The sequence below is a fragment of the Cetorhinus maximus genome, chromosome 11 (assembly GCF_964194155.1).
Source record: "Cetorhinus maximus chromosome 11, sCetMax3.hap1.1, whole genome shotgun sequence".
NCBI classification, from domain to species: domain Eukaryota; kingdom Metazoa; phylum Chordata; class Chondrichthyes; order Lamniformes; family Cetorhinidae; genus Cetorhinus; species Cetorhinus maximus.
In genome coordinates, this window is record NC_135889.1 from 48,882,460 (window position 1) to 48,899,704 (window position 17,245).

The window sequence follows — 17,245 nt, forward strand, 5'->3', positions numbered from 1 at the left end:
TTAATTGGCCAGCCAGTGTGAACTCACTGTCGGAACCCGATCACAGTCTGCGGTCCGTTTCACGGCCACTCCCAGGCCCGCCTGCCGCGCCTGCCCGACGAAGGGAAAATCCTGCCCATGAGGAAGCAAGACGCCAGCATCGCCTGACCGGAAGTCAAGATGGAATGTAATATAGGTGGAGACTCAGGATAATGGACCCCACCCATTTTACTTCTGATATTTACCCCAAAAAATATAGGCATTCTTGGGGCTGGAAAATTGAACTTTATTAAAGCGTTCTTTGTAATTTAGGATTCAGACATGGTTAAAAATAAGCCACAACATTCAGCTACATAAAAATACAATAACCTCAGATAGAAGAAGACGTTAACCTTTTTGAGTAAGCTCTTGTATGATATAATTATGCAAGGTGCACAGTGCTATAAACAGATGACCTGAAGCTACGTCAGTTGTTGTTGAGTATTGTAGAAGTTTTCTCATCTTCTCTTCAGGTGTTTTACAGGCCATGATTTTGGAATACATTTCGTTGGTGAGGCCATACCCCATCATTCGGTCTGCAAGTTCATCAACATTTTTTACTTTCTGAACGAGATTTGACCAGTTGTGTGTCAGAAATGACTTCTTGTCTGTTGTTGCAAAAAATGGAGACAAACAAAAGAATGTAGAATTTAACACCATGCCTAAATGTAAGACTTTCGGAGACATTTTTAAGATAAAATTTAAAATTTGATTTGACAATGTGTGAATCTATTGACAAGCAGTTGGAAAATGATGACACCTTATTTTGTGCGATTGGAAAGTTTCCAATTAAGGTGTCATCATTTTCCAACTTCCCAACAATAGAATCTCAAAAATGAATTGAAAGAAGGAACTTCAGCTATATTTTTCTAAACACTTTGGAAAAGGCGCTCAATACATTCTAGCTCAAAAATGTTTTTAATTGCAGAGGAAGCTGGAGTATTATGGGTTAATAGAATAGTTAGGGTAATAAGTTAGTGATGTGTATCATGATGCAACAGCAACATCAGCAGTCATGTGCTCGAGACTGTGGAGCAGATGGAACAGTCTGTACCCATGAGAGACATACGGAATCTATAGCCTATCTTGTATTTGGTGTAAATAAAACAATGTGCAGTAACTGCCCAAGTCAGACCAGAATTACTTATATAAGATAGATAAGATCAGCCATGCAACCAACATACAAAACAGGGGCAACAGATGCTGCCAGACCTGCTGAGCTTTTCCAGCATTTTCTGCTTTTATTTCAGACTTCCAGTATCCATAGTATTTTGCTTTTGCATTTTAATTTGGATCAGTAACACTGTCCTGTGAGAACCAAGAACCAAACCAATGGATTTTTAAAAGCAGCAAGTTCTGTGTCAGTTAGAGTACTCAAATTAACTGAAGTTTAGGGCTAACCAGTGCAGTATATTGACATCTTAGTTTTCTTTCTTGAACTCAAGCGATAAAAGTTCAGAAAAAGCCCTTTCTAACCACAATGGAAGATTTTTTTTTTGCAAACATTCAACTAAGATGTACTATAATGCCATTTTCTGGACTGTCAGCAATATAGCAGCTGTTTGGGATTCTGTGCCAGCAACCTAGCTGCTTGCACTAGTCCCATACTGTATTCCGAATGGGGCAATTCCAGGAGAAATGTGTGCAAATGGGCAGTGAATGTAGCACCGTATTAGGATAATGAGAGCACCATCCCATTATAGCCCTCCATCACCATGCAATGGGCTGCTCAGGGTTAAAAAGGTTAGGTGTGCCGCGTAATCAATCCATAGATTATTGTGGTGGATCAATAGTAATCGCAGCACATTGCCAATTGCTTGCAGCTAGTTCTGTGCCATTTTGCAACTTGAAGCAGCCTATAATATTTATTTCATCACATAAATTTTATTTACATTCTTCATCGTCCTGCCCTCAAGCTCCAAGTTTAGGACAATATGTAGAGACTCATCACTGGCTTACCTAGGCTGAATTTCATCCCTCACCTGCATCCCCAGCCAGACCATGGTTTTAAATACTAACCACAGTATCTAAATGAATACATTTTACTGCCCAGCATGAGGTCTCAACCACTTTCTCCTAGAGATTAAAGTTAGGAGTCTCCTTTGTAATTGTGTATTAAAATTTACCAGCCGGCCAACTGTTATCTCACCTGCCTGAACTGGACTTACCCCCCCACCACCCCCCAATTTGTTATTGGGCTATGTGGCAAGAATAAATAAGTGAGTCAACCAAAAATTCCCCAACTTCTAGACTCCAACCAGCTCCAACTCAGTTGGTCCAGTACCTCAGTAAAAAAATTTACAGGATGTCATAGCTATAGCAGATATTACACGAATTGGGAAAATACAGACAACTGTTGAAGTGTTGAAGATGTGATATGGGATCATCTGAAACACTACATGATAGAGTTTTAAATCAGAATCAATGTACAGAATAGCTTTTTAATATCTGTTATTCTTTCAATTCAATCTGTTACACTGCATATAGAGAATGTGTCCTTTATGTAGTGTGCTTTGATGTATGCCTGGAGATTTGATCACATGACCTCCTGCAGCCAACCACCCTGTCCAGTCAAACATCCTTTTGTTCCCATTGCCAGTATTTCTGTTCTAGGAATCAAAAGCGTTCAAAGAAAATTAAAATACCACCCACATTTTTTGAACACCGTATGAATTTTCTCCTGGCTTGGTCACTGCAGTGTCTGTGAGATTAACCTTTGACTCCTGGGGACTTCAAGATAATCCTGGAGGATTAGCAACCCTTATGTTGTGTTCTTCTGTATCTGACATATGCTATCTACTTTTAATTAACAGTAAAATTAATTACCTGTCACTCTGTCCTCTAACTCTTTGACACTTATTTCCTTTGTGGAATCTGCAAACAAGATATCATACAGGCTAAGTATTAAATTATTTCAGCATTCAAGTCATACAATTTATTTAGAAAGTTTCCTTACATTTCAGGCCTATATTAACCCATTATTTCATAATGTATAACGTTAGTCTCAAAACATTTTGAGTTCGTAACTGTCTCCATTTATTGCTAATGCATAAAGAGAAAGGATATCAGATTGTAAACGTGCAAACATTATTTGGATATAGTTTTAGAGGGCTACATTTTTCTTTATTTAAAATGAAAATTTTTAAATTCTAGATATATATTACTCTACATTTCTATTGCAGTAGCTGCAAACAAAATCAACAGTAGGGACTGGGTTTCATTTTCTGCATTGAATTTTTCACTCATTTGGTTGTTCACGGTCCATAAATTGATCTTTAATTCCCAGAGAGTGCAAAACAATCAAGCTTTACCATGGAACACCAGAAGAATCCTGGAGGGTTTGGAATACATATACCCAGCTGTCCTTTCCCACTCACAATATTTTACCGCCATAAACTGGTTGGAGACATTAGATTACACAAGTTAAATTGATCATATTATATTATGGTCAATTCAGCAGCAGTTAAGAGGTCATAATTATTAAAAATGAAAGCTAGTGTTCCTGCGGAGAAGCCTGGTTATTGCATTTTCACATTGCATGGGTGGTGCTAATTTATTTTCCTTCTGTTTAATTTTAGCTGAGCTGTAATCGGGTTCATTTGTAATGATGGTTCCTGGCGATGTGCACTATTTTGAGTGCAATGGAACCTATAAACAATCTATCCAAACATTTTGAAAGGGAACCCGGTCATAGGTACTCGAAACAAACATCAAAACAGATAAATCTTGCCTTTCATGTGGTTAAAAAATGTTACAAGCAAGAGATTACCAAAGTAATGCCATAATGCAGAACACAGCAAAAGTAAATAATTAACAGACAATCATTTATAAGGCAGGGTACAGCTTCCTGTTAATTATTTACCTAAAGGCAGATTGTTTCCCACACTCTTGTTATTCCTGGGTGAGTTGAAATTTACAGGCATGCTGACACTTGAGGTACTTGAGATGTGATGAGTTTGGATTATGGGACACACCACAAAGGAACCTCCACTAACATGAACATCAGCAGAAATGATCTGTCGACCACTGAGATCAGCACCTGAAGGAGCTTCATAAAAGATTGGGAAAATTGTAAATAGAACTTATTTTTAGTCATTCTTCACTTTTATTGCAATGAAAGGGCAACTATTTTAACTAGTAGCATAATGGTTAAACAACAAACATATTTAAGTATTTAAACCTGCTTTTACCTGCTCCTATTTCTCATTTAACGCAGCCCGTCGGTGACATCATTCGAAAATATTGGGATGTATTTTGCTGAAAGCGTGCCAATCCAGCCTTGCGGTGAATTCCACGTTGGGAACCCAGAAGAGCTGGTAGCAGGATGTTGGGCACAATCTTCCTAGAGACAGGCAATTAAAAAGCCATCTCCGGGAGTGCCTCCCTAATTAGAGATGGCAATTGGGCACCAGACACAGGAGGGCCAATCAAAGCAATCAATGGGGAGGGTGGCCAGCAACCCCAATGAGAATAGTGTGCGCTGTTTAGGTGAATGGAAATACAATATGGAGGCATGAGTACTTATGCTGGAATCTGCAGACAAATCCTAATGCCTGGAACTATCAGGTGGATCCATTAGCAGGAGAAAAACTTCCACTTGGAAACATTTGACTGCAGATGTGTTAAATGAAACTTATATGTTCATTTAAAGATCACTTTGCATATTCATTTCATTGCACTCCAACATCCCGCTGTGCTCTCGCCTACTTTGAGATGACAAGCTGAAGGCACAGTGGGGGTCTGCTGCAGTTCCAGGAAACTGCCATTGCCCTAAGAAAATGCCAGTTCTAACATAACCTTAATTAACTGCCTACTGCTTTTGGTCAGGTAGCCATCATCACCAAGAAGCCACCACCAGAAAAATCACTAGAAGGTGGCAACGTGCCCTCTTCACAAAATTTCCGGCAAGCCTTTCTCCAATGACATCTCTGGCTTCCCAGGGAAATTCCACCCACTCTGTCCACTCACACATGTACATTGATGTCACCTAGCTCTACCTCACCACCACCTCTCTCAAACCCTCCGCTGTCCCTAAATTGTCAGGCTGCTTGTCCAACATCCAATAGTGGATGAGTCAAAATTTCCTCCAATTAAATATTGGGGATACTGAACACACTCTCTTTGGTCCCCACCAAAAATTTCATTTCCTTGCCATCGCCTCCCTATTTCTTCTTGGCAAATATCTGAAGTTGAACCAGACTGGTCACAAACTTAGTGTCATATTGACCCCAAGGTGAGCTTCTGACCACATATCCACGCAGTTTCTAAGACTGACTATATTTACCTCTGTAACATTACCCGATTCTGCCCCTGCCTCAGCTCATCTGCTACTAAAACGATGTTACCTCGAGATTTAACAATATTCCAACACACTGCTGGCCAACCTCCCAATTTCAACCCTCCATCTACTTGATGTCATCCAAAACTCTGCTGCCCGTGTCCTAACTCACCAAACCTTGTTCATCCATCAACTGTGCTCACTGACCTAAACTGACTCCTGGTTAAGCAATGTCTTAACTTTAAAATTCTCATCAGAGTTTTCAAATCCCTCCATGACCTCGCCTCTCCCTATTTCTGTAATTTCCTCCAGTATCACAACCTTCCAAGATATCTACAGCCATTTAACTCTGACCTCTTGAACATGAGTGGCCATGCCTTCAGTTATCAAGGCCCTAAACTCTGGAGTCCCCTCCCAACACCTTTCTGCCTCCCTACTTCTCTTTCTTCCTTTATGACTCTCCATAAAAGCTACCTCTTTTTCTAAGCTTTAGGTCACATGCCTTAATCTCTCCTTACGTGGTTTGGTGTCATATTTTGTTTCATAACTCTCCTGTGAAGCACCATGGGAAGTTTTATATGTTAAAAGCACTTTATAAATACAAGTTGAGTTGTGGTCAGTGCAACAGAGTTCTAGTCCATTCAGATATTAACTACTAATTGTAAATATCTGTTAATGTATTTTTTCTGTTTTGCATCTGAACTAGTGTGCAAGATAAAAAAAATAGCAATAACATCAATATACTCACATCCTTTCAATTTTTTTTAGAATATTCTGTGACATACTTCATTAAGGAATTCTCTTGTATTTTTTGTGGGTGTATAACTTTAACAACTGTGTTTAAAGGAGACTGCCTTGAAATTGGAATGTTGGTAAATGTAAGTATTAATCATGTTTTAACACTCTAGAGCTCTGTGTGAATGCGTTATTTGTTTTAGCTACCACATCCTGAATACTGAGGTGATGGTATGAATAATAACATTAGAGCTACTGTAGTGGGAATTCACACAACAATTCAGCAATGATCATCTTTTAAGCTTTCAGAGATCAATGTGGGTTTTACCTTATAGGAGAGGAAGCCCCTGTGAGTAATGCAGCATAAGTGCATAAGGCTTTGCTTTTAATATACAAAGCTTAAGAACGGAATGCAAGGTGTTCATACTGATGTAGAATGCCTTTCTTATACTCTGACTATTTTCAGTCAATAGTGCATCTGCTCAAATAACTTAATACTGGAATAAGGGCCTGCATTGCATGAGGGTCCATTTTATTTCGTGTAAACAATTAATTTAAAACTCTAAGTAAGCAAGCACGAGGTAGACTTTAAGTCGGTGGGTAGTCCAATGGGAAGTGAGATGCAAAAGCTGGCTACATCCAAATTATTTTCAGGAGGGGAGGAAATTCACTGAATAGAGCCAAATTCGATTTAGTTATGAGTTGGCTCCTTTTTAAATGAAGGACCTCCACATTTTGAGCATTCTTGCCATTTTTAAGAGTCTATTTTAAGCTTCTTTGTATATGTATTTAGATATGGAAACCTTCAAATTTACAATTTCTTCTTTAACATCAAGAGCCTTATCATACACAAGGCAATATGATTTTCATTACATTTTGAGCAGATGCTAGGTTCATGGTGGAGGTACATTCAACCAGCAAGTGAACACTTGTGAAGCAAAGCGTCTCTGGATTAATACACCACCGATGGCAATTAGTCGCCAGTCAATCACAGCAGAGGACAAAAGGTAACCTTTGGACAATAATAGGAAATACCCTAGGGTTCATCAGCAGGAAAGGAAGCCTAAAATGGGACTATATTGATAGTAATCCATCAAGCGGCAGGCACATGGGCAGGGAATATTTACCAAATCCCACTAATTAACATAAAATGTATATATTCTGTTCCAGCAGGCAGACTATAATCCAGGTAATTGAGAGGAATACTCTGCTGGGTCCAACCCCTCACAGTAGTAGGGAATTGCTATGCTACTTAACTAATTAACCTGTTTCATAATTTATTAAGTCTCCGAGCTAAACAGGCTGTCTAAATGTTAGTGTAATAAAATCAAATTAACAACTAGAACTATAAAGAATTGTAGAAATATTTGAAGAATGACAACTGTACTTACATTGCTTTTAAATGAAAGCACATTACAGTTGAAGTTGAACATGCAAAATTTTAGCAAATATTAGATAATAGTGGCAGAACTTACCTTGCTCTCTACTTGAAAGCCATTCTATTAGATTTGGATAAGTCTCCTTAACGTTATCTTTCTGCAGAGCACGGATGAATGACTCACAGGATGAATTGCCTTTTCCAATTACAATATCGAGAAGATTTATGATTCTTTTCTCAGGATCATTCTCTGCCTTCAGTTTTTGATACTCTCGCTGAGTAATTAGAATATTCTCTTGCACCACTTGCAGAATAAAATCTGGATCATTGGTTAAACATGCAACAAGATTGAGTTTTGATCTTCGAATATCCTCCATGTTGGTTGCCTATAGCTGGAACAAGAGCATTGATTAGAGTATTAGATATTTGCAATGTTTTAGCAATGCTCTAGATTGACAAATACATCAGTAGATTCAGATAAACTTTGAAAGCAGAGCAATGGTGCACACTTCAGCTTCCATAGGATGCACCAAAACAGTCAATGCATTTATTAAATACTTCTTTAAAAAATTGCTGAATAAAGCACTGATCTTTGAATAGGAAGGAAAACTATAAAGTAAAGGACAATGGTGTTCAAATATTCCATGGAATACAACAGATTCTGCACCCTGGTTTAGTGAGTTAGGGAAAGTCCTAAGTAAAAAGTATAACCCGTGAAAGGATTAGGTTGCATAGTGATTGGTTCCATTTTCTTTTGTACAGCGGGAACTGGTTGCAAGCTGCAAGGATGATTGGAAAACGGTCACTGCAAATGGCGGCTCTGTGGGATGGTGCTTGGAGTGGGAATCACCTGTCAGCAGACAGCTGGCGGGGTGGTTTAGACCCTGAAATCTACCGGCCTTTCTTCACTCACAGTCCCAGGTCCCAAAATTGTCAGATTTTTCATGCTTACTTTTCCCTCTGCTATTCTGCCGTGACCATTTACACCTGCAGCTTCTGCTTCTACTTCTACTTTAGTTGGTGCTGAAATCACAGACTAATATCCGTATTCTGCCAAAATGTATATGGGTTGTGCTAGCTAAACCAGGCATGACCTGCTGAAATGATGCCCAGAAGGTAAAAAACAGTTTGGACCAGTACTCTTATTTCCCAATTTTTACTGTTTTATCATTCTGGGTAGTGAAAAATTTTAAATGGAAATAATCTAAAGATTGGTCTTGAAGATTTCAAGTGATGGGGCTGTGACTATTCTCTTTGCCAGTTTGTTCCATTGTTTGATTGTCCTCGGGAAGAAAGATTTTGATACACTGTCTTGGAAACAAATGATCTTTGTAGTTTGTGTGGATGGCTGCCTCGTGTTTTGACATTGCCAGGGCGCACCAGGTACTTGTTTCTGTCAATTTTCACCAGGCCATTCTATATTTTATAGAATACGGTCACTCTATTTTTCTGCCTCCCTTTCTGTCGTGATTCCTATTCCAAACCTTTGATCAAGGATGTGACACTGGTGCATTTCCCACCCTGATTCATGCAGAATCATGAAGCATGTCTTTGGATCACTTCAATCTTTTTTATATCTCTCCCAATATAAGGATCCCACAAACAACTTGCATATTCCAGGGTTGGACAAACAAATGTTTGATAAGCTGTAACTCTGATACTTTTGTTGCAATACCAAAGATTCCTCCTCAGAAATCCAAGAACGCTGCTTGATTTGGATGTTGTCTGCTGAATGTGGAATCCCCATTGAAGATTGTTTTTAAGATTAACCCACGTTTTGGTTTTATGCTTGTCTGATTAGGACCTCCTGCACCATCATCTGTTTTGTCATTTCATCTCCCCTGCCTACCACTCTATCATTTAATTCTTTTACCTACTCCCCTTTTCTCTGATTCTCTACTTGTTTAAAAGCTGTTCATCCCTATCTTCCAATTCTGGTGACCTTTGTTTCTTACTCCACAGAAGCTGCCTGACCTGCTGTTTCCAGCATTTTCTGCTTTAATGTGTGAACATTATCTCATTTCTGTGCATGTGTAGATGTCCTGTTGTGCAGATGTGCAGTTATGTCCTCCTGTGCATGTGCACCGTTGCCAGGGTGACTGTAGAGCTTGACTGCAGCAGCGTCTGTCAGTGATGTTCCCTATAGAGCCTGAGGCCAGCTGCAGACCATCTCCCCATTGGCCTTAGGCCTGTTGCTCCCTGGATCTTCATTCATGACCAGAAGGTTAGAGTGTTGCCATGCTTAAAGGAAGATTAACGGAGATTAACATTTTTTAATCATGAGAAACCCTAAAGAATCAAAAATGGACTTCAAAAGCAGAGATTTCACCAGCTAAAATCCCTTTCCCCACTCTGGATTTCCTTTCAAGCAGAAGAAATAGCTTTTTCAGACTGTACAAGGCAAGGGTTTCCATTTTTTGATATGATTGGTGAAACAGGCAATAACAGGGGAACTTTGATAACTCAACATGCGAGTTTCTTCAGACTTCTGCAAAGGGAAGTAAATATCCTTATGGAATAACCACCATAGGTCTAAATATCGATACTTCTGTGGTTAGGTGACAACTCTTTTGCAAAAATATCAACAGTACCTGTTCCTCTTTTGACAACTACAACAACTTACATTTATATTACATCTTTAATGTAATGAGACATCCCAAGGGCTTCACAGAACAAAATCTGACACCGAGCAACATAAGGTGGCAGTAGGTCAGATGACCAAAAGTTTAGTTAAAGAGGTAGGTTTAAAGAAGTGTCTTAAACGAGGAAAGTAGGTAGGGAGGCAGAGAGGGGTATTCCAGAGCTTGGGGCCGATGCAACTGAAGGTGCAACCACCAATGGTGGAGAGATAAAAATCTGGTTACCAGAATTAAAGGAGCACAGATATTTCAGCTGGTTTGGGGGCTGGAGGAGATTACAAGAGATAGGGAGGAGCGAGGCCATGGAGGGATTTCATAAAAATGCCTCACTTAATTTAGGAAGAAATTAATTCTACCTATAGCACATTGTTTCGGTGGGATCCAAGTAGATATTTTACTTTTCCCCTTCGCAATCGATCAAATCAAACACAACAAACCATGTGCCGTGAGGGCTAGTAAATTTGCCTCAACTGATTTTGAATGTTTTCTAACGTTTTTTTTTGGCATGAAGCAAATTCGGGTTATTAGAGAGAATGGAGGCTTCATGGGTGTTGATACAGCTCAGCAGGGCCCAGAAGAGAGGGGTTCAGATTGTGCCAAACACCGGGACCTGGGGGAGTGCAGGCTTGGTCTTTTAAATAGAGTCCTGAAGTCATCTAGCCAGGGCTTCAGAGCTTAAAGACCAGCTTAAAAAATTCGGAAGTGTCAGGCAGAAGGTTCTGACTTTGTACAGCTGGTCTGTCAGTGTCAGTGTCAGTGTCAATTTCATTGAGTTGCTGCGTGGCTGCTTCGAACCTTCAGGCAGCTTCAGGGTTCCATTTTCTTTTTTTTTGAAAATCCCACCAGAAAATCACAAAACTGCCCAAAGGTCAACAGCAGCACAGCAACTGTCAAGAGAGTGTTCTCCATTCAAAAATAGTAAGTGAAATCCTTGTAATTCTAAGAGCAATTGGATGCTGTGTGTGTGTCTAGGCATGCATGTTGGAGGGGTGGTTGGTGAGGGAGGTCGGGGCGTTTTAGGGGGCTGAGGGTGGGGGGTGTCGCTATTAAGGTTTAGTACCACAAAATTAAATACTGTACACTTCTCAAAATTCTCTTTTGAATTTAAACCAGCTTATAAGTAGCAGTGTGAATTTTTATTATAACCTAAAGTAGACACAATTCTGATGCCATGCTGTGTTGATATACCAGAGGCTTGAGAATCTTGGGTCTCATCAAAATAGATGTAAGAAACTATAAACCGGGAGTGATGCAAAACAGGGTGTTGACTCAATCGCCCATTTTATTACTCTTGCAGTGTCTGGGAATGAAATCCTGATTTGTCACTAGAGATTGCTAAAGAAAAATTTTACAAATCTCTACTCCATCCTAGGTTCACCCCATCCTGAACCTTCTGTTTAAAATCTAGCAGAAAGTGATCACACTGTGGGATTAAAATTTCTTTAGGGGCAAGGATTCCTGATTATCCATTGTAACTTTGGCAAAAAAAATCCATTGATACCCCAGAGAAGCAGCATAAAGGGCTTTTAAAGGGTCTTTATAGAAACCAAATCCTATGATTTAAGAGCTTCTAGAAATGATTTCTTTCAGGATTTTTCTGTCACACTCTTTTGCTGTTGGAGTTTTTTTATTTATTACATTTTCCACTTAATTTGCTTGTTTTTCTCATACCAGAAACAACAATTAGAATTTTAAAAGAATACTATTTGCACATTTATTTAGTACAAATGTAATGCGACATCACATGGAACCTCTGGATAGACTGTAAATTCACAATGTACAACACAATTGTATGATAGTGGCTTAGTGCCAGAGAAGTCAGAATCATAAGTTTGTATTAGCTATAGAGTTGAATTGTTTTGTGAACATAGTGATTTCTTTGTAGTCACTTTCCGAGCATCAGTTGTGAACATAGTGATTTCTTTGTAGTCACTTTCCGAGCATCAGTTGATTGCTCTGTGATTAATTATCCTTAAAGTCTCAGCATTGGGCCTCCAATTTCACCATTCACTCTGCCTACTGCATGCAGGCGTAATAAAAGAAAGACAAAACCTGCATTTATACAGCACCTTTCACAATGCACTGAATCGCTTTACAGCCAATTAAGTACTTGTGAGTTGTAGTCACTGGAATAATGTAAGCAATGTTATCAAATGGCAGAGCAGTCAAGGGGCTGATTGGCCTACTCCTGTTCCTAATATGTACATTTGTATGTCATTATGGATGGATGAAACGAGCTGGGCTAGATGGCCTTTGTCATCCATAATTATCTTGCGAATGGTTGGCAGAATCATGGCTGAAGTTCTGTTTATTTTGTTGCTAATGAAAGTTTATAGTGAGCAAGCGTTGTGGGGTGAAATTGTCCACTATATCTTGGTGTTTTTTATGAGTTTTTTGCAATACTGAAATATTGTGATAAAGTTGTGTTGCATAGTAGATATTGAAAATATATTGTAGTGAGAAGCAGCAATCAGCAGAGTCTTTAGACTCGCTGATCAAAGAAACACATACACTTGCAAACCATTCAGTCTTTGTCCTCAGGCCTCTTAAAAGTTGTATTGTATAGAGACCCCTGAGGGCTCCAATGCTTCTCACTGACTGAAGCTCTATGTTGTTCAATCATTCCACTTTGTTGCTCAGGAGTCATTTGATCTTTCTACCCTGTGAGAATACTGATAAAATAGAATCCAATTACACTCCTTGTGTGAAATAATTATATTAAATAATATCAAGCACCTAGGCAGGAGAAAGTCTTCTACTTCTACATAATAGAAAAGATCTTGTGCAGTTTATCTGGGTTGCAAGCATTGAATCTTTCCCCAAATATAAATTTATTGTCACCATCTCCACATGGTGCAATGTGCAGAACCAAAATCAGTGTCATCATCTGCACAGTCTTATAAATAACTAATTAGATATTTTCCTGTCAAATTGATAATATTGCACAATACTGTTAAAGTGAAATCTCTACTTTCTGGTTTGTTTAATAGATGGGGTAGGATCACATATAGGCTGCAGACAAACTAACACTGCATTATATCATCACTACTCTTAATATTAATGACCCATGCTGCCTATATATCAGATGATATTTGTAACCAGATGTCAACAATGGATGTTATCATTTTACTAGGACTTTTATGTGACTGGTGAATTTATTGGTGAATCTTAAAGGGAAAGAATATCATGCAGTGATTGGGGGCAAGGGTTAAAGTGGGGAGGGGGGAATACTGGGCCTGAATATTGTGCAACAGACCCAATCTAGCAGCTATGTCCTTTAGGACCCAGCCAGCAGTAGTTCAACCGAGCCATTCTTGACATTGAAATCCCCTACCCAGAGTACATTCTGTGCCCTTGCCAGTCTCAGTGCTTCCTCCAAGTGGTGTTCAACATGGAGGAGTATTGATTCATTAGCTTGGGAGGCAGGTGGGTGTTACCAGCAGTAGCTGGCAATCAGCAGGTTTCCTTGCCTATGTTTGGCCTGACACCATGAGATTTCATGAGGTCCAGAGTTGATGTTGAGAACTCCCAGGGCAACTCACTCCTGACTATCTACTACTGTGCTGCCACCTCTGGTCGGTCTGTCCTGTCAGTGGGACAGGACATACCCGTGGATGATGATGGTGGTGTCGGTAAGGTATGATTCAGTGACTATGAATACTTCAGGCTGTTGCTTGAATAGTCTGTGGGACAGCTCTCCCAATTTTGGCACAAGCCCCCAAAGGAAGACTTTGCAGGGTTGACAGGTCTGGGTTTGCTGTGGTCATTTTTTGGTGCCTAGGTGGATGCCAGGTAATCCATCTGGTTTTGTTTATTTTTCATTCCTTTTTGTACACTTTGTTGCCGATTGATACAACTGAATAGCTTGCTAGGCCATTTCAGAGGGCAGTTAAGAGTCAACCACATTTCTGTGGATCTGGAGTCACATGTAGGCCAGACTAGGTGAGGATGGCAAATTTCATTCCATAAAGGGCATTAGTGAACCAGGTGGGTTTTTACAACAATGGTTTCATGGCCACTATTACCAAGACTAGCTTTTTAAATTCAGATTTACTAATTCTAGCTGCCATGGTGGGATTTGAACCCGTGTCCCCAGACCATGAGCCTGGGCCACTGGATTATTAGTCCAATAACACTACCACTACACCACCACCTTCCCTTAGACCATGTAACCTCATAGCCTGGAATATCCCTCACTCTGCCATTACACCCTCAAGCTCAGTACTTTTCATGACTCCGCTGATACTGAATCAGCCCATACCCGCATGGAGCAAAACCTGGACTATATTCAGAGCTGGACTTATAAGTCTAAGTAGCATATGCACAGGACCAGTGCCAGGTAATTACCATCTTCCCTTGATGTCCAACGGCATTACTATTGCTGAATCCCCCAGAAATGACCAGCAATTTAACTGAGTCAGCCATTTCAATACTGTGGCTACAAGAGCAGGTCAGAGGCTAGGAATTCTGCGGTGAGTAACTCACCTCCTGATTCCCAAAAATGTGTCTACCATCTACAAAGCACAAGTCAAGAATGTTGGAATTCTCTCCACTTTCCTGAATGAGAGCAGCTCCAACAGCACTCAAAAGCTTGACATCGTCTAGGACAAGGCAGCCTGATTGATTGGCACCCCACCTTGAACATTCACTTCCTCCGCACAGTGTCTGCAGTGCGTACCATCTACAAGCTGCACTGCAACAACCCAGCAATGCTCCTTCAATAGCACCTTCCAAATCCACAACCTCTATCATCTAGAAGAAGGATAGCAGTTGTATGGGAGCAGTTCCACCTGCAGGTTCCCCTCCAGTCACACACCACTCTGGAACTATATTGCCATTCCCTCATTGCTGCTGCATGAAAAACCTGGAACTCCCTTTCTAACGGCATTGTGGTGTACCTACGTCTTATGGACTGCAGCAGTTCACGAAGGCAGCTGGCCTGCTGGAGTTACAAAACAACAATGTTCCCTCCCACCCCAGAACCTCAACACTCAAGAGTTCAAAGCACGCAATTACCATCATTTATAATAATTAATTGCAACACATTGTGACATCTGTTCGTCTTACCTTTTACTCAAAGGGTTATCACAGCAATAAATCCACTATTGTTTAGATAAGGAACCAAATAAAACAAAACAAGGCGCCTTAAAGTAGCACTCCGTTGATGTGCCCTGTTTTAAGTTTCACTTATACCCTATTTCCTGTTTTGAAGGGGAACGTTGGGAAAGGAAGTGACAGTTATAAAAGTACATAGCTGCCTTCATAATCATTGAAAAGGTTCTGGTCAGATTTTCTCGTCACCTTTTATCCTTAATTTTTTTCCTGTTCTAATGAACGGTTATTTGTACTGCTGCTCCTATCTTTCTGTCTCCTGATTGCGCCTGACTTGCTGAGTGTTTCTAGTATTTTCTGCCTTTATTATACACCAGTTGATCTCCTTTTCATTTCTTACCAAAATATTAGATATGGGAGCAGAAATTTCAACATCGGAGCAACAGGAAATGTGGACATCTGAAGGGGCATGTTTCACATCCGAGGTGCTTGGTGCTTTGCCCTTTCCTTAACAAGAAGGTGGCACAGAGACAGGGAATGGTAGGCAGGGCAGTCAGTATCTGAGGAGAGGAGTTATAGTGGGCTGGAATTTGCTGGAAACTTGTGCCATTATCTGCAACATATAACATTATTTTGGTACTGAAATTCCTGGATATTATAGTACAAGTGAGTTATGCCATTGCTTAAGTCTTATAATTTCCTGGGACTTCTATTACCATTCAGCCTAAACGCTTGCTCAAACAGTCAACAATAGCACCATTACTCATCAAAATCAATTTCCCCAAATCAACACTGCCATGACCATCAATAACAGATAGACCATTACTTAATAGCGCAAGAGTGCCACAGACTGGCACTGGTGGGTTTGGAACCAGCTAGCTAATTGCTCAGCATGTACAGTATAGTTAAGGATGAGTTTCATTTTATAATAATTAGTTGCATGTTTTCTAGTTAAGCAAATGGATTATATGACATCCAAATCAGCACAAGTTATGAAACTTCCAATGGTTACTCGCTGAACTAGTATATGATTTGAAAGTTTCCTTGGTAAAATGTGAAACATTTACATGTTTGAGAATGACAGTTATTCCTGCATTTCTATGACTGTCTCCTTTTAAAAACATTTAAGGTCAAAATGTGCTGTAGCAGGGCTGCTATCAGCATCTGTCATCAGTTAGAATTAACCCTGCACGCATAGGTTAATTAAAATTTTTGCATGAAGAGTTGCTGAAAGTGCAACGAGGGCAACAGGATATCTGGGGTGAGAGTGATCCGGGTACTCAATGGTGAATCTCCTTATCCAATCAAATTGAAGGACTGTGACATGAAGACCGCCAAGGACTGAGAAGCAAGTTTAAACTCGAGTGGGTAAATTCAATATCAAATCAGGAACAGAAAGAGAAATAATGAGAGGGAATGGAAGATTGGATTGAGAGAGAAAAGACACAGGAAAAATAAATGTCTTAATTTCTTTTACTGATTTAAAATCTCCAACAACAATTAAAATCTGAAGAAATGAGACTCCTCAATTGTAATGGTTAACTTTCAGTGCCAGAGGGATTGGCCGGCATTAATTACCAGTTATTACATTGAAGGATACTTATACTTGAAACGACAAAACTTAATCCTGTGGCAAGTTCAGTTTGTATCTATTGTGTAACTACAGCAATTTCAAAACATATGATCTGACAATAATGAGGAATACAGTGAAATTTCATTATAATGAAGTTAACAGTGGGCGGACAGCTTGGACAGCAGCTTCAGGATATTTGGGTTTAATTGTTTTAATTGCCTTGCCTTGCGAAGTTTCAGCGTCTCTAATATTTTGGCACTGTCAAAAATTTGGTAGCTACTAAGAGTTTTCACTCTGTTATTAAAATACAATCATTTCACATTTCATTTAGTCGCTTTTGTCCATTTTAATTTATAAAATTACCTGTAAGGAGAAACTGCTGAACCCACAATATAAACTATCCAGTATAGAATCATACAGCACAGAAACAGGCCATTTGGCCCATTATGCCTTTGCTAGCAGTAATCCAGTGAGGTCTTTTTTAAGAAGTGAAGGTTAATATGCTTGGTACTTAATAATACTTAGTGTATGTGGGTGGATGGTTGGAGGGAAAACTTTTTGAATATTCATAA

General features: G+C 39.6%; 1 protein-coding gene across 2 annotated transcripts; it reads right to left on the reverse strand.

Moving 5' to 3' along the window:
- Window positions 1–241: 241 nt before the first annotated feature.
- Window positions 242–15,247, reverse strand: LOC144686271 (uncharacterized). 2 transcript variants are annotated; one of them, XM_078551356.1, is made up of 6 exons: window positions 15,116–15,247; window positions 12,560–12,720; window positions 7,507–7,801; window positions 3,881–4,066; window positions 2,845–2,892; window positions 242–626 (listed from the first exon to the last, which is right to left on the reverse strand). In XM_078551356.1, the coding sequence occupies exons 3-6, from the start codon at window positions 7,784–7,786 to the stop codon at window positions 367–369; spliced, it is 774 nt and encodes a 257-aa protein (XP_078407482.1). In that variant the 5' UTR covers window positions 7,787–7,801; window positions 12,560–12,720; window positions 15,116–15,247; the 3' UTR covers window positions 242–366. The 2 variants fall into 2 exon arrangements, with proteins under 2 accessions (XP_078407482.1, XP_078407481.1); XM_078551355.1 differs by lacking the exon at window positions 12,560–12,720.
- Between the last annotated feature and the right edge of the window lie 1,998 nt (window positions 15,248–17,245).